General features: G+C 37.8%; 1 protein-coding gene across 3 annotated transcripts; it reads left to right on the top strand.

Moving 5' to 3' along the window:
* The first annotated feature begins 2,159 nt into the window (after positions 1-2,159).
* On the top strand, positions 2,160-20,245 carry LOC149083050 (alpha-tocopherol transfer protein-like). 3 transcript variants are annotated; one of them, XM_089236160.1, is made up of 6 exons: positions 2,160-2,394; positions 8,089-8,248; positions 12,373-12,618; positions 13,619-13,812; positions 19,033-19,143; positions 19,802-20,245. In XM_089236160.1, the coding sequence occupies exons 1-6, from the start codon at positions 2,392-2,394 to the stop codon at positions 19,982-19,984; spliced, it is 897 nt and encodes a 298-aa protein (XP_089092286.1). In that variant the 5' UTR covers positions 2,160-2,391; the 3' UTR covers positions 19,985-20,245. The 3 variants fall into 3 exon arrangements, with proteins under 3 accessions (XP_089092286.1, XP_089092288.1, XP_089092287.1); XM_089236161.1 differs by having other exon boundaries at positions 2,290-2,478; XM_089236162.1 differs by lacking the exon at positions 19,033-19,143 and having other exon boundaries at positions 2,277-2,394; positions 19,802-20,077.
* Positions 20,246-20,473: the final 228 nt, after the last annotated feature.

Below are 20,473 nucleotides of genomic sequence, written 5' to 3'. Positions count from 1 at the left end.
TTTTTCATGCTATAAATTAAGTATAGAAGGGCCCGCGAAAGATTCCAGGCTGGGGGGGGGGGGCGTCCTGTTCCAGGATGTGAGGGCACGGGCAGTTCAGGGTTGAATTAATATGAATGTCCCAAACACTCGAGTGATTATAACTCTTCTTTCCCCCCCCCCTCGTCCCCTTTACTTTTAATATCAACGCATGGCTTCATAACAATTAGATCTCTTTACAATTTTCGAGAGAAAGTATGCAAATTAGTAAGCAGATATTTTTAGGGTGGGGGGGGGTTCAGAAAAATAATTTTATTCAGGGCTATTCTTGTCCAGCGCAGAGAGCATCAGACCCCTCCCCGCTCTTCCTTAGTTGCGCCCCTGGTCAACCTATCGATAAAGATCTTCAACTAATAGAAGACGATAATGCTGGGGTTGGGGAGGGGGAAATTTACATTTTTAAAAAAAAGCACTATTTTGATAATTTTTTGTGGTGCCATTTTTCTCCTGATGCCCTAAGCACGAGCTTATTTTGCTCAATGGTTAATCCGTCCTCACCAGAAGCGGTTGCCAGGTACGTCTCAATAATTTCGGGGCACCTAAAATGCTTTCCACAGCTTTGCTTCGATTTCAAAAATTTTTGGGAAAGGAGAATCGGCCTCCCTAAGGATATCCTAGGACTGCCAGGGGGTCATATGGCCCCAGGTTGAGAACCACTGATCTAAGAGGTCACCAGTGTCCGAGTGGGCCCTTGCATTAAGATTTTGGTGTGTGTTTACTTTATTAGTTTGTAATTTTTTTTTCACACATTTTTTTTAAATATATAAGTTCTACAATTTTTCAAAGACTATTTTGATTTTAGATCATGAATTTTTTTTTTCTTTTCATCAACATAAATTGATTTGCAAAGATCCGTATTTCAACCTGCATAAGGAACCCCCCTCCCCTTTTGCCAAAACTAGAAGGCGTTTTTTTACACACATGGATATAGTAGGCCTATTATAGATACATCTTATCATACAAAACAGTGGGTTTCTAAAATACAGTAAATTATTTCTTAGTTATTGTGTATTTATTTACATTTCTTTATTTTACATTTATTTATTTATTTACTGTCAGGTGACATTTCTGTATGGGTGAAAAGTGCATTCGACCAGGGCAGAAACAAATTTTTGGGGCCTTAAATTGAAAAATAAAAAACACATTCAAGAGAACTAACGGTCTAAGTCTGGGATCACACTATAAAAAATTTACTAAAGTTCTTTTATAAAACTTCAAAATACAACCAAGCATATCGGTTGTATTCTCGAGAATGTAATCCAGTATTCCCCAAAGTGGGCAATATCGCCCTCTGGTGGATTGAATGTTCCGGTGGCGGGGGGGGGGGGGGGGGAGCGATAGAAGCTATGGTTTATAACATAGGATCCTATGGGTTCACTTAAGTAGGGAGGCTATGAGAGTAAAAATTTTCTGATGAAGGGGCAATGGAATAAAAAGTTTGAGAAACTATAATTGTAATCATATAGGCTCATTGGTTGTTTTTTTTCAAACTTTGTAAAAGATCTTTTATCAAACTTTTATTGTGTTTGAAGAGCAACAGTCACAGAGAGCAACAGTCCTACAACGGTAAATCATTCAACCATAACACTTCACTCATAGTTAGTAAAACTGGGGGCAGATTACAGCACTACACATAACAAGCATTACACAGAAACAAACTTTACGTTAGGTTGCACTACACGTACACGCACATTCCCGCATGTACCGATTCGTTGGGGGGTTCCGCCGGGGGGGGGGTTTGCATGTGTGGTGTAGCAGTAGTAGGTAGGGGCTCGGGGATCCATGATGTTCTTAAGTCAGCCACCTCGTTGGGCAATTTGCCTGTTGTGGCGTTGTATTTGTATTTGTATTTGTATTTGTGTAATCCCGAGGTATGACTAGAAGGTATTTACAATTTCACAACTTTTCAGTCCTTTCTATTTTTTTTCTTTAAAATTTTTGCGCATTTCGTATCTGATAGCTCCACTCATGCCTCCATCCTTATTGAAAACATGAGATCAAAAACGGCCTCAAAATTGTGCACCGTCAATCAATAAAAATTACCATAATCTGAAAAACTAGGTGATTGCCCATCGAAGATAAATCTAAAATGCCAAATAATTTCTCAGTGATTTTTCATCATATCATTTTTCAAAGTTTTACGTGTTTCAAGCTAGATATTGTTCTGAGACAAGGTCGTAAAATATCGAAGTTTCTGATAAAATAATCGCGGCAGCGCACTATATTGTGATTCGCAGCCGAGAGATTGTTGCATATTCATGATCAATAAGCAGTATTATAATCTTCGGCTGTTTGAGTAGCCTACGTTGCGTTTTTTGCCGTCATTACTTTTCAATGTAGAAATCTTCTAAGATGGTACGTTGTTGTTTTTTTCTTGAATTTCGTAATACAGTTGATTGCTCGTTATAAAAACCGTCCTATTATAACCACCTTAACCAGGTAAGTTAAAAGAAAAATTTCCTATTCATCCTATGTCATTTTTAATCCAGTATAACGACCCACTAAGGTCGGGATCACGCTATAAAAGTTAAATAAAAGATCTTTTGCAAAACTTTTGATAAAACAAAGCCCAATATGCCTAATCGTTGCATACGCTCAAATGTAATCGATGCGCTTATTGATTGCATTTTTTAAGTTTTATAAAAGAACTTTTCTAAAAAAAAAATTTTATAGTGTAATGTCGGCCTATGACAGGGGTGCTCAATTTTTTCACTCCGCGGAATAGATATGCGCTATTCCTACCTTGTCGCGGGCCACACTGGTATATACATGCCACAGTGGTATATACATATACAGTATTTACAGGGTGTTATAATTATACTTCCCGTACTCTGACTAGTTTCTCTCAAAAAACTGCTTATCTGAATGCAGCCAAATTTTTAGGATATCTTAATGAGACCATAGAAGAGAGATTTATGAAATAAAAAAGTTGTTCGATTTTCGACCACCAGGTGAAAAAAAAAGTGGAGCTTTTTTATTGTACTCTACATTTTTACATGGTTCATATAGCGTATATGCCAAGTTTCAATGGAATATATGTCTACCCAGAACGGGCACTACATAGGTCGGACTAGTGTCAGACTGACAACTTCATTGAAACTTTGAAACTTGGTATATATACGCTATATGGACCGTGGGAAAAAGGAAAATTCAATTTAAAAAAACGCACTTTTTTACCTGGTGGTCGAAAATTGGACTTTTTTTTTAATTTCAGAAATCTCTCCCATGGTCTCATTAACATATCCTAAAAACTTGGCCGCATTCGGATAAGTAGTTTCTTTGAGAAAAACTAGTCAGAGTACGGGAACTATAATTATAATCGTCCTGTATCAAGGAAGCTCCTGCTATTCCTTAAGAAAGATAAAGACCCACAATTGCTACGGTCATATCGTCCGATTTGCCTACTACCCACTCTAGGTAAGGTCTACGAGAAAGTTATAGTGCAAAGACTTATGTATCAATTGGAGTGCATGAACTGGCTAAGTCCTCTACAATTTGGATTTCGTGCTGGAGGGTCAGCTGAGAAAGCTATAGATTCACTGTTGCAAGTAATTGTCGGTATGCATCAACAAGGCTATCAGACGGCGATAGTCACGATAGATATTCGTGGAGCCTTCGATTCGCTGCGCCATGAAATAATTATCAATCAACTTCGCCAACTGCCACTTCCTGGAAACCTGACGCGAGTTATTGAGAATATGCTTTCAGACAGATATATAATGATGTCCACAGACGGAGGAATAGCCATGAAAAAGCAGATGAAAGGGTGTCCACAGGGCTCATGCAGCGGCCCCTTGATGTGGTCACTTGTCCTCAACACGCTTTTACAGATTAACTGGGGCCCGCGGGTATATATACAGGCATTTGCCGACGATCTGGTATATGTTATATCCGGCGAAGACCATATAGCAATAACGGATGAAGCACAGACAGTGTTCGAAAAATTGAGCATTTGGCTGGCTAATAATAAACTTCAATTGGAAGTAGAAAAAACCCGCTTCTTGTGGCCGCACCCAAAGAAACAGATGAAACCTAAGATCTACATTGAAGGTATACGAATTCGACCGTCTCAGATAATACGATACCTTGGTGTGTACTTTGATAGTAAATTGAACTTTATGGCGCACATCCAAAAACAGGTCGACAAAGTAAATGGCACACTGCAATTACTGCGCAGATTGGCCGGATCGAAATGGGGAATGCAGCGAGCCTTTCGCAACATCTTATATAAGACTATTGTACAAAGGCAACTTTCATATGGATGCGCCACTTGGTATCAGCACCCAACACAAAAACAAAAGAGAGCTCTGGATATCGCACAGCGTCCCTTTCTTCTATATGTTACAGGAGCATACGTTACAACCGCAAACGAAGTTCTGTATGTGGCTACAGGCAACCCAGCTTTGAGTATTTACATGGAGTACGAGGCTTTTAAGAACAGACTGCTACATCTTGAAAAGGACATAATATTGGACGAGCAGAGAATTTCGTCAAACCAATTTGAGCAGCGGCATAAGCAATGGCTGTTTCATCCAAGCAGACATCTCACCAAGTCTCAAATAATGCCATTTGGTATTGATAATATAGATTCCTTGGGCTCTAAGAAAATATTCACTGATGGCTCTAAAACAGAAATGGCTACTGGCTGCGCGTATGTGGTACTAGCGGAAGATGGTTCAATAGAGGAGCAATGGAGTCGAAGGTTAGCTAAAGAGAATAGCGTATTCCAAGCCGAAATTTTTGCGATACTCAATGCTGTTAAACGTGCGGGAGAGATGCTTTGTCCAGTAACAATCTTGACAGATAGCGCATCTGGCCTCCTAGCCATACAAGATCCTCGTTCACCTAACCCTGACGTACGAAGTATTCGTCTTATCCTACGCGCTCATGACAACATAAGGTTAGTCTGGGTCAAAGCGCACGTTGGTATTGCTGGAAATGAAAAAGCGGATCAACTTGCCAAGGAAGCGACAACATTGAAAGACTTGGTTGTTCTACCTTGGCCGAGGAGTCATGCCCGTAATATCTTGAAAGACAGAATGCTTCATCTTTGGCAAGTTGAATGGAACAAGAACTCAACGAAAGACGTCTACAAGATACAACGTCGAGTGGCTTTGCGCAAGTGTGTATGGCCGCGAACAAAAACAATCCTTTTAACTGAGCATGGTCCATTTCCGACATACTTGCAGCGCTTTGGACGATCATCTCACAATGCTTGTAAGTGTGGTGCTACGGGCTCGCTATGGCATTACGTCTGCCAATGTCCACACACATCAGCGTTTCATTTTGGTCAGATGTCACAAAGTCAGATGACGGCATTCAAAAGAAGAATACTAAAAAGTCCGATGAACTTCTCACGCATTCAAAATTTGATTCAATTTTTAGACCGTAACCTATATTTGCTGCACGACAAGATGGGTGGACTACGGAAGAAGCAGGATGAATTTCAGCCCTCCAGACCAGTAAAGCTGATACCAGGGAGAGTCTACAACTTGCGGCCACGTAGGGGTACCGGAAATTCACGAAACTGATACGTCGTTGAACGGTGAACTTTATTGGAGAAACTATAAACACTTAACATGTTAACGTTGTGAATCAATGCACCCCATAATCCAGCTAGCCAGCCGATGTAGCTTCGGGAATGATGAAATCTCCTAATCGCCCAGGAGAATTAAGACGTAGGATGCTTATGGAACAGGAATGTGTTCCTAGAATGAGCTAAAACATCTGGGTGTCCGAACATTGGCCGACTTGGACACTTGGACCAGGACATGTGACGCAAACATGACATCGATTCGTCGTTGTACGGCCTACATGACTAGTGACATCCAACGAACGCGGACGGACCGCCACCAACGGAATTTGATTATCGAGTCTGGACGTGCCCCAAGGACGATATAATATCAATTTAGATTTCGATTCTTAGATCATGATTTATCATAATTATTTCGTTGATTTATACTCCTGTAATTGGATTGTTATTCTGTTATACAAATTTATATAGATATATATACATATACATATTTAATAAAATTCCGGATGCACCCATCTTTCGGGAACGCTTTGATATCTCCTTGAGATGGGAAGCGGGGTGTGTCCGGTCCTTCAATGTTCAAGTGATAAATGTCAACTTTATATAAATACAAATGCAAATACAAGGCCATAACAGGTAAAATGCCCAACGAGGTGGCTGAGAAAAAGATGCCTATACAAGTATGGATGTCATATATTATCAAAATACAGCAGCCCAATTAAAAATGCAATCAAAAAAATTATAAACTACAACAAACTTTGTTAATCTTTGTTATTTTGACTAGTGATTCCGATTTCCCGTATGGTTGTGTAAGAAACATGATTGACGCGGGCATTATGGAACTCCCTAGGTGGGCCATATTTTACAGCGGGACGGAGTATGGGCACCCTTGGCCAAAGATCGTTCAATCCGATACAACGTCCGAAAACAGCCAGCCTCTTTTTTGAAAAGAAAAATGTACAAAATCAATTTTTTTTTTTTTTTTCTTGTAATTGGGCTTGACGTTTTACCCTTGATATTGAAGAATTCGGCTCATAGGTGCGTGCATGTAATTGATGTATATATAATTGCAATTTTATTACTATTTTCCTATCTGAAGCATTTTAACTGCAACTTCCCGCGTTATAACAAAATGGAATATATATATATATATATATACACACGCATGTATTTTGTGCAGATATGCATTTTCTTAGGAAGCTAATTTTTTCAAACGCTCGATTCAACGGCCTCCAAACATAACGTCCGTTTTCCGTGTTATGAGCGAAGACCGCATTACTAAAAATAATTTGCAATATTAATTACTTGACAAGGCTATAAGAAATTCCAGGAACCGGTCCTTACCATTACAGTTCGGTATCATTACAGACCATGACAGCCGGTCCCGCTTACACCTTTCCCACTAAAAAAAACCCGTTTTCTAGAAAACGGGCTCCACTTAGAAAATTTCCGTTTGATACGACTAATTTTCGTGGTCCTAAATCTAAGTAATCGTCATTAAGATTTTCCGTCTAAAGTGTTTTCTCGCTTACACCGTTTTATCACGACGGTATTTTGAAAATCGTTATAAACGGGATCTCTCCACTGTAATTTTTTTCCTCCCAATAAAAATCCTGACCACGTTGAGCTTTAAAAACCGTCAGTACATTCAGATAATACAGTACTGTATGTATGTGTGTGTGTATATATATATATACGGGGTGATTATAAAAAAACTATCCCGACATATGGGCCCCTAACTATCATACCATTCACAGAAACTGAATGAAATGTTGGCATAAGGTATTTTGAGGTATGCGCTCAAGAATGATATGGAAAACAACAGTGTCACTCTAACAGTTACAGTTACAGTGAGAAAATTTCGAAAATATCAAATGGCAACACCAAGTTTTTTGTATTGGAATGCGATCTCCATACTGAAAAACACTAAATAGCGTTGGAATGGCACCTGTAGCACGAAAATCCCCGGAGTTAGGCAAGGAAAAAGTAAAAAGGACTTTGCCATGCACCAGAGCATTAATGTTCGTTTCATTCATCACACCGTTTCTTCGGCTGAGATCCCAGCCTGCATAACTCCTCTACAAGGTCATGTGGAAAATTTGTGAAACAATAAAATGCTTTATTTTATGCTGCTTCTCTGTCCTTATTGGTTGTCCTCACTTTTAGCCTATCTACCGCCGGTGATTTTCATGCTACAGTTGCCGTTCGAACGCTATTTAGGGTTTTTCACAATGGAGGTCACATTCCAATACAAAAAACTTAGTGTTGCCATTTGATATTTTCGAAATTTTCTCACTATAACCGTAACTGTTAGAGTGACACTGTTGTTTTCCATATCATTCTTGAACGCATACATCAAAATACCTTATGCCAAAATTTCATTCAGTTTCTGTGAATGGTATGATAGTTAGGGGCCCATATGTCGGGATAGTTTTTTTATAATCACCCTGTATATATATATATTTTTTTTTTTTTTGATGAAATAATAGAAATATATGGCCATTGGATTATTGCAGATGAATTCCGAGTCCATACAAGAGCACTCAGGTACAAAATTATGGAATATCGACAGCCAGAAAATCACTGATAAATTGAGAATGAAAGCTTCATTGGAACTGAATGAAAGCGATGAGAAAATAGATGAGTATCTTGGAATTTTCAGGTCTATGATTTCAGGTAATTTTACTTATGTTAGGCTGGGATTTTTTACCCTGTAGAAGTTTTATAAACGATCTTATACAAAACTTGAAAAAAACAACAACCAATATGCCTAAAGGCGCGTTTACACACACCGTTTTATCGTACGTTCTGGGGTGGACCAAACCGGTCTGAAAATCGTGTCATTTTTTGGGGGTGTCTACACGCAACGATTTTTCAACCGTTTTATCTTGCGATCCAGCTTGTGACTGTTGATGGATGTCCACAATGGAAGACGCGCTCTTGCTATTCACTCTTTACCTCTTTACCAATTATATCAGTTGCAGAAGAAAAATAAAAGAAATCGCAGGTCAGAGACATAATTTACTATATTAAAGAATCGATGAAGTGGAGGGAACATAATATAAAATCAAAATACAAAAAAAAAAAAACCCGAACTATTCACAAAAAACGAAAATTACCCAACAAAAAAACGTTGGAGCACTGCCATAGGTGGAGATACGCCTGGGGGGGATGCACCCCCCCCCCCTCCCAGCGTCAAAATTGAAGTCGACAGATATAATGTATATGCGTATATATGAATTGACATCATCATCATGATGATGTCATGCTAATATATTAGCCCCCCCCCCCACACAGACTTCCAAGTCTATCTCCACCTATGCGCAGGGCAAGAAAAATACGTACAACTGAGGTCGGTAAAAGGCAAAAAGTGCCCTGAAATATGTCCTCTGATACGTGGATTTTATAGACTCCTTTGAATGGACGCAGACCATTTCAACTTTCGGGGGTCGCCGAGAGATGTGCAAGAAATTTGACCGTTTCCTTCGTAATTGTTTACTTAATCCGAGGTGGCCTCGGTCCGATCCTCCTCGAATTATCGAGAGACTACCGTAACTCTCTACTTGAGTTAAAATACCACTTTCAGAAGTTTCTCGATAAGCAAAATGGATTATGGCGTGGAAAACATTTCGTACTGCCCTCAGCCCGAAATTCCGTATCTACATATATAAAAAGTTTTAGGTGCCAATACTGATCAAAAAAGGTTTTTGACCAGTTCAGCAATTGCAGATCACAAAGTTATAATTAAAAAAAGTACTTTATTTATACAGCCAAACACGGTTAAAATGATATTGAAGATTCTGCGAAATTTTTTTGGTACAAACGATTCGTCCTTAGTAGAACCCGGAAGTTCAGGCAAAATGCCATAAATGCTTTTTTTTACTTATTTTTAAACTTTTCCAGTAAAAATGCCTTTTTTGTAATTATCGTGCCATAAATGCCTATTTAGTTTTTCATTTAGGACAGTTTTAAGTTTATTAGTGAATTTCAGAAGCATAATCTGTAAAACTTGAATATTACGGGCATTGAAAGCTTCAAAAAAAATCGCTCTTTTTAAAATTTCACAAATCTCAGTATTACTTATCGTCAGAAAGCCGCCCTCCCTAGCCCCATTTAGACGCAACTAAGTGATCTGAGAGATTGGTGTTGGCATGTATTAATTTTGCTTTGACCGGATGATATTAGCCGTGAATGATTTTGTTTCAGATGAACGCAGTCCGTGTTAGAAAAGCGGAGGAAAGTTAGAAATTTGTTTCTCCTCACAGGCTTCATATAATATGTCTCGCTCAGGCATTGGACTGCGTTGTATGCAGTGCTGTCTTAACGCATGGGCTCACCCGGGCATGCCCCGGGGGCCTCAGGAGAAGAGGGGCCTCACAAGAATAAGAATTAGTTGAAATTTTGGAGAATTTGCCTGGTAAGGCCTCAGAAAAATCACTTGGCCCGGGGGGCCCATGATGCTCTTAAGACGGCCCTGGTTGTATGTGTATAGTGGACCGATGATTGTCCGAAGAGGTCTTGAATTGACAACATGGCTTATGGAAGGCGGAATAGGAGCAAACAGGGCTCTGGGGCCCATGTTGGCTTTATTTTTTGCACCATAAATGCACTGCAAACAACCATGGTTATTTATTAAACATGCACATTTAAAATCGATTAAATTGACTAGAGTTCCCCCTCATGGGTGTGTGACAGATGCGGTCATGCAGGGCCCCACGCTTGAAGTAGTCTTGCATACGTAGTAATACAAAAAAAAAATATTTTTTTCTTTTTACAAAAATAGAACACGATAGCCATGTTTCAACTATAGAAATGACAATGATTATTCAAAATGATACGACAAATAAACAAGAATCATTCGCAACTCGAGATAGCTCCACAGATCATTATCCCTACCGACCCCGCGTCTGGTAATCGTGGCCCTGGAATTAGCCTAATTATGACGGTCTAGTAACATTTTATTTTTGTTTTGAAATCCATTTAACTTAAATAATAATGCAGTTATTATACATTGTAATTAAAATAATAGACGGATTAAGTACAATCGATTTTTCAGCTATTTTTTGGGACCTTAATACTTTAATTTTTAGTTATTTGCAGTTTTTTTCATTAAAATTGTCTTTTTTTTGTGCCTATTTTATTCATTTTTAGTGCCTTTTTGCCTGCCTATTTCGACCATCTTTAGTGCCTAAACTTCCGGGCTCTAGTCATTACAAGCGAGGCTGACGTACTTGATATTTTTTTTGACCAAAAATGTAATCAGATGCAATCAAATAATGTAAATAAAGTGTTCATTGACCATAATTGATCTAGAACAGTACGGTGAATTGGGATCATAAATACGATGCATCACCAATTTTTGCTAAAAATATAACCAATTGTAGGTAGAATTATCGAAAATTGGGAAAAATGGGGAATTTTCTTAAAAAGACATGCCATAAAAACAAAAGAAAGAGTGACAAAAAAAATGAATCGTTGTAACCGAGGGCGTTGAATTTCTTCGACGTTGTAAGCAACGTTCATGAAAATTCTTCTGTATGGGAATTAGTCATTCCGCCAAGAATTCTTGTTATAGCCAAATTGTCATTAAAACCGCGATCGTTATAAATAAGTCTGACTGGGAAAAATAAATTCAGGAAATTAAAAAAAAATACAGTGGATCCCGCTTATAACGTTTTTCAAAAAACCGCCATGAGGAAACGTTGTAAGCGGGAAAACGCTTTTAACGGGAAATCTCAATTAGAATTACCTAGACCCCCAAAATTAGTTTCATCAAGCGGGAAAACGTTATAAATGGGAACGTTATAACCGGGATCGACTGTACACCAAAATTCATTCCATAAAAAAGGGTGCGAGGAGGGAAAAAATTGACGACAAAACGGAAACGCGTTTACACGCACCCTTTAAAATATAATAACTACACAAATGTGAATTAACACAAAAATTAATGGAGGTAATTTTAAACTAATGTGAGAAACCGTTTCCGAAATTAAGGAAAACTTTAGAATCGATGGATTAAAAATAATTGAAAGAAATAATTCCAGAACTATTGAAAATTCAGAATTAATAAAAGAAATAATGCAGAAATTGATTGAAATCAAGAAATAAATGGAATTAATAATTCAGCAATTGATGAAAATTGAGAAGCGACATAAAATAAATGAGCGCTCTCCTCTTTTATAAAAAAATCTGCGCTCTCTCTCTCTCCCGAGCCCGCACCGTCACCGTAAAAATATAAAATAAACTAGTTGGTGACGGTGCGGTGACGATGCTCGGCTACGGTGCGGATATGTGTGAACGGCTGCATTGCTTAGCAAAGAATTATTCTTTGACCGTGTGATGACCTACACTCGGCCGACGCACGTGCCCAAAGCTGCATACCTTTCAAGCGGCTTTGCACGTGTCGGGCACGGTGCGGATATGTGTGTCCAGACCTTTTATCGTAGGATTTCACGGAAAACTATTGCTCGGCCACCAGATTTTTTGACGCGACCTTGAACCACTTGACCTTCGATTTTTTCCGTCTACACGACACCATCTTATCGCAGACACTCCCTCTTTTCCCCAAAACGGACGACAAAACGCTGCGTGTAAACGGGCCTTAAGGGTTGCATTCGCTTTAATGTAACCGATAAGCTTATTGGTTGCATTTTTCAAGTTTAAAAAAAAGAACTTTTATAAAGAGCTTTTATAGTGTAATCCTGGCCTTAAAAATGTTTCATTATGTAGTTTTAGATCAGATTGTTTAGCGCTATGAAAAGTTCATAATATGTCTTTTATTTTCTTACACATACACACAGATGAAATAAATTGCCATCCGAATGATTTTGAAGATCTGTTTCTTCTGCGTTTTTTGAGAACGAAGAAATTCGATCTTCGAAAAGCTCACAAGTTATTCAATGCTTACTGCAACCATCGTTCGAAGTATTCCAAGTCTTACGAGAACTTCAATCCTCGGCTTCTGAAACATGTAATGAAATGTAACATCATGAACTTCTTGCCATACAGGTCGCCGTCAGGTTGCGCTGTTTTTGCGGCACAAATGGGTGACCATTTCTATTATTATTTTTCAAATGCACACGCCCTTTATAGTAGATAAGTTACGGGAAATGTGATAAATCGGTTATTATGCACAATCGCCAATCGTCTCGGTAAGTTTGATAAATTTATCGCTTTTACCAGTGATTATGCATAATACCCAAGCGTCGTTGGTAAATTCGATAAATGCTGAAAGAATTATGCGTAATGATAATTTGATAAAATGATTCGTAATATCGGGGTACGATCGTAAAATTTGTTGAAAATAGTCCGTTATATCGGGGTCTGATTGTAGAGTTCGTTAAATGGGAGTTTGTTGCATTGGGGGTGTGATTGTATATGCACAAAAACTTGTAAAAATTCATTGAATCAAAGAATTTCTTAAATCTAAGTTCGTTACATCGGGGCAGGATCGTGAAATTTGTTAAACGTGAGTTCTTTTTATCTTGGGCCGATTTCAGAATTCATCAAAAAGAAGTAATTTCAGTGATGTTCGGAAAAATCCATTATTTCAGAGTTCATTATATCCGGTTCGAACTCTGGCTCACAAGTATGGTTATCTAAATAATATATTATTAAATCTTACCACGGCACTGGGATCGATTTACCATATTTATCAATACTAAATGGCGGTTATGCATAACAACCGGTAAAAGTGATAAATTTAGGGATATTTATCAAATTTACCAAAATGATTTCCGATTACATATAATATAATCGGATTTGTCACATTTACCGTAACAGATGCAAATACAGTCGAGTCCCGTTATAACGAATCCCAATAGACCAGAGTCTATTGGAAATCACTTCGCAATAATGAAGTTTCGTTATAAAGGATTTCCAGATCCTTACATTATTCCTACGTAAACTTATTTGGGGGATTACAAAAGTTTTTGTCAAAATGAGATTTTCGCTGTAACGTTATTCGTTGAAACGGGAGTCGACTGTATACAGTAGGCCTATATAAATATATTATTTCATTTCAAATAACACTCGTTTTTCATTTAGGTCAATGGAATCCAGATGAATGCTCGTTCGATGATTGCTTTAAACTTGGAATAGCTTTGTGTGAACTCGTCACGATGAATCCCGTTACTCAGATATGCGGAATGATGAGCATTCTAGATATGAAAGGGCTTTCACTGTATCACACTTTTCATTACACGCCAGCCAGGCTCAAATGTTTCGTTTCTTCGATGCAGGTAATGTTTTTAAATACGTACTAGAATAAAAATACAAGAGTGGCGAGATTTTCATGACATGCTCGCCATAAACATAGGGTTAGCAGATTTGAAAACTCCAAAATTAGGACGTACGCTTTCGCTTACCTTAGTAACTTACAAGGATATCAGGGGTGGGAAGTGACAAAGTCCATTTCGAAGCAGCTTTGGAACAGCAAAATTGAGGATTTGGAGCAGTTTTGGAGCAGCAAAATATAAGACTCGGAGCAGATATTTATAAATTGGAGCAGCGAAATTAACAAGAATATTTTCGTTAACTCCCACCCCTTTTCAAAATAAAACAACTGCGCTGCCTTTTGTTATCAAACATCTTTTCATCAGCTTGTATTTTGTTTTTGATGTTTCAGGCTTTTGATAAAATATTTCCCACCAGTCTATTTCAGATTATTTTTTGCTTACTGAGGGCACTATTTGCTGTCTAGAACAGAAGCAGTTCAAATGGGCTAAAATTTTTCCATAAGTTTCTAGTATTTTTATACTCGGAAAGAAATTGTTGCAAAATGGGAGAGAATTTCGGAAGAATCAACACGATGCTTAGCAATTTCGCAGTCATTATTTGGCGAGATTGGCGATCTGACACTCGCTATTTGGCGATACTGGCAATTTAACGCTCGTTATTCGGCAGTTTCTAAATTAGCATTTTTAATTCAGCGGCCATACGATTTTTACTCCCGGAATGAAAATTTTTTTCACGAAACATCGGGATTTGACGCATTGGCGATCGACTACAGTAATTTCTGCTGCTTCCAGCAGCGACTTTTTTGAAAACGGAAACTGACTCACATTTGCGCTTTAAAGCTGAAAGACCATTGCAAACCCCCTTCAGTTGCACGATCACAGATATTATCGGGATTTCGCGATGGAAAGCCCGATAGTTTAAATAAGGCAATAAATAGTTTAAGTACAGTGGAATAAAACGTCCTCTTTTCTCGGAAAGAATCGTTTCGCGGCAAGCAGGAAAAAAAATTTTCCCGGCATACTGCAGCTAAATTCGCTATTTGGCGCAGAAAAATACGAAAATATACTATTGGAGCAGGATGGCGCAAGGTGTTAATTTTGGCGCAGTACGGCGCAGAGTTCCCACCCCTGGGATATGAAACTTTCATACTTCCATACTAACTTTCATACTCATGTTTACAACATCACTACCACTGTTCACAACGGATGGCACCACTTTATTTAGAAAACCATAATCGTTATGGCATAATGCAGCGATTCTCAACCTGTGTAGTACTGAAAGGGGGCCGCTAGCATATCGAAAGAAATATGTATTATTTAAAAAAATGATTATTTTACTCTGAAAGGAAAGCAAAACAAAATGCATTATAAGATAATAAAAAATAAAGTTCGCATTTACACTGATATAATACACTTCAAATAGGACTTTATCAGTACTGCACAATGTATTTAATAATTAGAATACCAATATAAATTAAACACAAGTTCAATTATTTTTAGTGACTCCCTTGTGCTTGTCTTGAAGAGCAAAGTTTTTCGAAGGAAGGTTTAGTATTAGAAATGGACACTCTGAGTTCTTTTTCTATATTTAGTTGAGATCTATATTTTGTCTTCAAAGCAGCCACTGCAGAAGATCCGGTTTCGCAAAGGTAGGATGTTGGAAATGGTAATTGTATACGAAATGCTCTTTCTTTCAGTGCAGAAAACTCATCATCCACCCCTGCCCAAAATTCAAAGAGTGATTTATTACTAAATTGTCTTTTTATTTCGCCACTTGCCGTGAAGTCTATGAAGATTTCTTCTTCAGCAGTTGAGAGACCATGGGGAGTATTTCGAAATGGATCCCTAACCCACTCGTAACTTGCTACCAAGTTGTCGTCAGCAAGAAAATACTTTTTGAAATTCTTTGCCAGCATGGATAAATGATTTTCAATGGTTAGAAAAACCACTTTCACATGTTGTTCTTCAGCTTTGTAAGTTTTAACACATTCATCCACATTTGCAAACATTTCTTAGTTTTTTTGCTTTAAATTTCTGCTCCACAATTCTAATTTTCTACAAAAAGCATTAACTTTATCACTTGTATCCAACATATGTGTATTTGCTCCTTGGAGTTGAAGATTCAATTTATTTAATTTATCAAATATGTCTACCAAGTAGCTTAATTTCATCACAAATAAACGATCTCGAAACATCTCGGCTTCCGGTCGGTTTTCCTCTTCTAGAAAAATTGCGATTTCATCTTTTAATTCATAAACACGTTGCAAAAATTTCCCACGTGATAACCATCGCGACTCGCAATAAAATAGTAACGCTGAATGTACTGCACCCATATCTTTACAAAGTGCAGAAAGAATTCTTGATTTTAGGGGTCTCATTTTTATATAATTTACTACAGTCACAACCGTTGTTAGCACGTTATTAAGACCAGGGCTCATTTCTTTGGAAGCCAAAGCTTCTCTATGGATCATGCAATGTGTCCAGACACACTGTGGGGATTTTTGTTTCACAAGTGCTTGTATACTTTGAAATTTTCCAGACATTGAACGAGCACCATCGGTGCATATTCCAACGCAATTTTTCCACTCTATGTTTGCGTCGCTTATAAAATCATTTAAGATAGCTGGTCACTACCATGAACTCAAACACACACCTGTGTTTTTAAACTCAACAAATTTTAATTCTTTAAGAAGGGGGATTCAATAATGCGCGCAATAACACGCAGGGAACTAACATCAGACAACCTCCAACTAGAGAGTTGTGACATACACTCTTCAACTCCATCTTGTGTTGGGAGCAAAAGATAAAAAAGTTAGGCGTTTCCAATAGCAAATAATGAGAGTGCTGTTGCTTTGAGTTCTATTTGTTTGCAGAAAAGTAGTTCTTCTACTGCTGACGTACCATCACAAAATCGAACATAAGCAATGAGATGAGCATCTTTATTGCTATCTATTGCCTCATCAAGCTGAATTGAAAACAATTTGTCACGTAACTTCTCGAAAAGCTGATGCTGTACATCTTCAGCTATATCACCAATTCGACGGGCAACAGTATCATTTGATAGAGGTATGGACTGTAATTGTTTGGCAAAATTATCCCCAAACATAGTTTCTACAATCTCGATTGCAGCTGGCAAAATAAGCTCTTCACCTATGGTGTGAGGTTATCTGGCTATTTTATATGAAACTTTGTAAGAGGCAAGTAAAGCTTTTTCATTCACAGACAAAGTCCTTATAAAAAATGATTTTTGCTTTTCATGCGATTTTAATTTCAATTCAAAGAATTCTCGGGGTTTGTTAACGTACTCACCACGAAGCGTTTCCAAATGCCGTTTAAGTTTATTAGGTTACATGCTGTCTGCTGCGAAAATTTTTGAGCAAATGACACATAAAGGTCTTTCTTCTTCATTTACTTCAGTGCTGATAAAACCGAAATTTAAGTATTCTTGAGAATATTTTCTTGATTTCATTTTTGGAACCACGCTACTCTGTTCACTTGTCGATGCTTCGTCTACTGCTCGCTTGCGCCCACTTAAAAATTTATCCATGTTTCTGTACAAATCTACTGCGGTAATATGTATTTAATACCGTTGTAAACCGTATACACCTCCTCTAGAATAAAATCACTTAAATCCATTGTTTTTTTTCTTTCAATTTTAAATAATTTAATATTAACTTGAATACGACCGCGCAAAAAAAAAACGATTTCCTATCAAACATACACACAAACTCTTTCTTCTTTTCCCGTGATCTCGTCTCCACATGCATCTCCCTTCTCTTCTTTACTCCTTTTTTTTTCTTTCCGCAGTCTCCCCCCCCCCCCAACCGAGACTAAAACTAATGTCGTTAACTCCCACGAATAAAGGGGTCCTTTACTGCAGTTTTTTTTGTATCGATCAGCTAACACGCAGATTATAACATACACATTCACGTGGATTCGATAGCGATAGGGAACGGGGGGGGATCCCTGTTGGGAGGGATGATTTTTTTTAATTGTTGTGAATGGGTTGACATACATCCCATATTGTTCAGTATTTTCGTGACTTTCTCAGAGGAAAGATTGTTTTATTTTCGTTTAAAATAAGTTTATAAAAGTAATTTTCAGCAAATTATTTGAATGTAATATTCCATATGAAAGTTCCAAAAATTTCATGGGGGGGGGGGGGGGAGGGGGGCGCCCCCCTGTACTGCACTTGTGGGGGGCGCGATGAAAATTATGATTGAAAATTAGGTCGCAAATACTGAAAGATTGAGAAACGCTGGCATAATGGTTTACTTAGAGTAACCAGATTCAAAAAAACGGGGCAATCAAAAGAGTCTTGATCGGAATGTCAAACATAAAAGATCCGAAGACTGAGAACGGAGAACGTCTGCACACGCACCCTTAGTGACGTAACTTATCCCTGTTTTGCAAAATAGATGTCGCCACTACTCCGATTAAAAAAAAAAATGGTCACATAATTATTCCCAACTCTAAAACAAAACTACCAAAAAAAGCAGAAACAGAGAAAATTCTGGAGGTTTCGGCGTCTATTGGTTAATGCGTGTGGGTAAAAGAAACACAAAATCATTCATATCAGTGAAGAAATATATGTTTCAAGGTGGGGAAAAAATATCTCCTCAGAAAAAAATAAAAATAATTCCGGAAAGCTGTGAAAAGGAGGACAAAAGGGAGAATTTTCCGAAACGTAGGAGGACGCTTGAAATGACATCAAAATGGACGACGGTTGATAACCCTAGCTCGAGAGGGAAAATTTCGAAGGGGACAAAACAGGTATATTAAAAATTGCTTAAAGCAATATTTTTTTTGGGGGAAGGGGGTGTAATTTTTAGTTAAGAGTGTAAATATGAATGGGGGGGGGGGGGAAACAATTAATAAACATACACCTGATGAACAGATTTTTGTTCCAACGTGTTTTTTTTTCATTTAAAAAATGCCGGAGTCCTGATAATGATGACAAAAGAGAAAAATTTCAAAAGGGACGCTTAACAGGTATGAGGACGCTTAACAAGAAATCCAAAATGAGGACCGCTGGTAACCCTTCATAGACACGAAAAATAATAGGTTTGATCAATTAGCATTTTGTTTTTCGCGACCTGAATGGAATTTAAAATCGTGTAGCTTCTAGTTAAAAGTCTTGTATAATTTTATTCTTATTCATATTAGACTTTTATGATGATTTAATAGTTAAAATATATATTTTTAAAATGTTTGTAATTGCAGGACGCATTCCCACTGAGACATAAGATGATTCATATTGTGAATCAGCCAGCTATTTTCTCATTCTTTTACGCTATTGTTAGTCGATTTCTTTCGGAGAAATTGAGAAGACGGGTGAGTGTATAAACATGTATAGGCGTACGCAGAATTTTAGTGTATAAACATGTACGCGTAAGCAGGGTGGGGGGGGGGGGAGGGTTCAATTTTTTTTTTCTTCTCAAGGAGGGGTTTTTTACGTTTTTTCCTGCAAAATATAATCTCGGATTATATATGCACTATAATCTCGGCTGAGGGGGGGGGGGGGGTTTAGAACTCTAAACTCCCCCCCCCCCTTCCGTACGCCAATGTAAACATGATTGCGAATTATAAAAGCTAGTAATCCTTTTCAAAATTAATCATGTATTCCCATAGGCGCAAATATGAAGAAAACATTCGGGGGGGGGAAGGGGGGCTGAAAAGTTGTTGGTCGTCCCTTATATACAGGACTCAGGCGCGTACGCAGAAGAGGAAGGATGCATTGCATTGTTTTTTTTAGAAATTATTGGGGAAGGGGTCTCAGCTCTTTCACAAAATTCATTGGGGGGGGGGGGTGGGGTGGAGAATCAAATGTGTGATCATAAAAATGTAATTTAAAAGAAGAAAAAAAATTAGATCCGAACATGAGCAATTTTTTATCTCCAAAATTATGATATTCTTTATGTAAAAGTGATTTTGAATTCAAAATTCGAATATTTTTGCTTGTTTAATTATACTTATTAATGTGTTTTTGCAGATAATACTTCACGGAAACAACTGGACAACACTGCACGAGTACCTGCCACCAGAAATACTGCCTGAAGAATACGGAGGTCATTTGGGACCTTTCGGAAACAGCAATTTTTACGAATGTCTTCTCAAAAATGAAGACATGATGGTGAGGAATGCACGTTTGATCAGCAGTAAAAGAATGCACTGAAGAGGAGATGACTTGAAGATCTTGTTTGAAATATTAAATGACGATCTGTGTTCATATGCGTTATCTGTTAACATTGTGGCCGCTTGCTAGAAGTGCGGGAAAAACAACGATCGAGAGATAACATGGAGCAAAGATATCTAAAAGGCAGAATATTCGTTTGTATGTTCGTAATGCGTTTCAAGATATTCATTCATTATTTCAAAGAGATATTTATTTTTCAAGATATTTTAAATGGTTTAATGAGTAAATGGTTTAATGAGTAAATGGTTTTCTTTTGTCAAAGCTCAAAGACACTCTGAAATATCCCCGTGGATCCCTGGTCAAAATCCTCTGCCCTAGAATATGAGCCATGAATGAAAATCCCCGGCATGTTGAAATTAATTTTTCCTTTTGAAAAGATAATTTTGATAAGATTTATATTAAGTTAAACCTCCTAGTTCTTCCGTACGCAGGATAAGCCGAGATTTGGTATTTTTTGCAGTAAAAAAC

This window comes from Pholcus phalangioides, unplaced genomic scaffold (assembly GCF_987345545.1).
Source record: "Pholcus phalangioides strain wild (caught in Gottingen) unplaced genomic scaffold, Ppha-v1.0 ptg000009l_1, whole genome shotgun sequence".
Lineage (NCBI taxonomy): Eukaryota > Metazoa > Arthropoda > Arachnida > Araneae > Pholcidae > Pholcus > Pholcus phalangioides.
The sequence above is the reverse complement of the archived record's forward strand: the minus strand, read 5'-3'. Positions and strand labels throughout refer to the sequence as shown.

Excerpts from the sequence above, each read along its gene's own strand:
- LOC149083050 (XM_089236160.1), top strand. Across the intron at positions 12,619-13,618 it reads TGTTTTTGCGGCACAAATGG|GTCAATGGAATCCAGATGAA; the intron begins GTGACCATTTCT and ends TTTTTCATTTAG. Across the intron at positions 13,813-19,032 it reads GTTTCGTTTCTTCGATGCAG|GACGCATTCCCACTGAGACA; the intron begins GTAATGTTTTTA and ends TTGTAATTGCAG.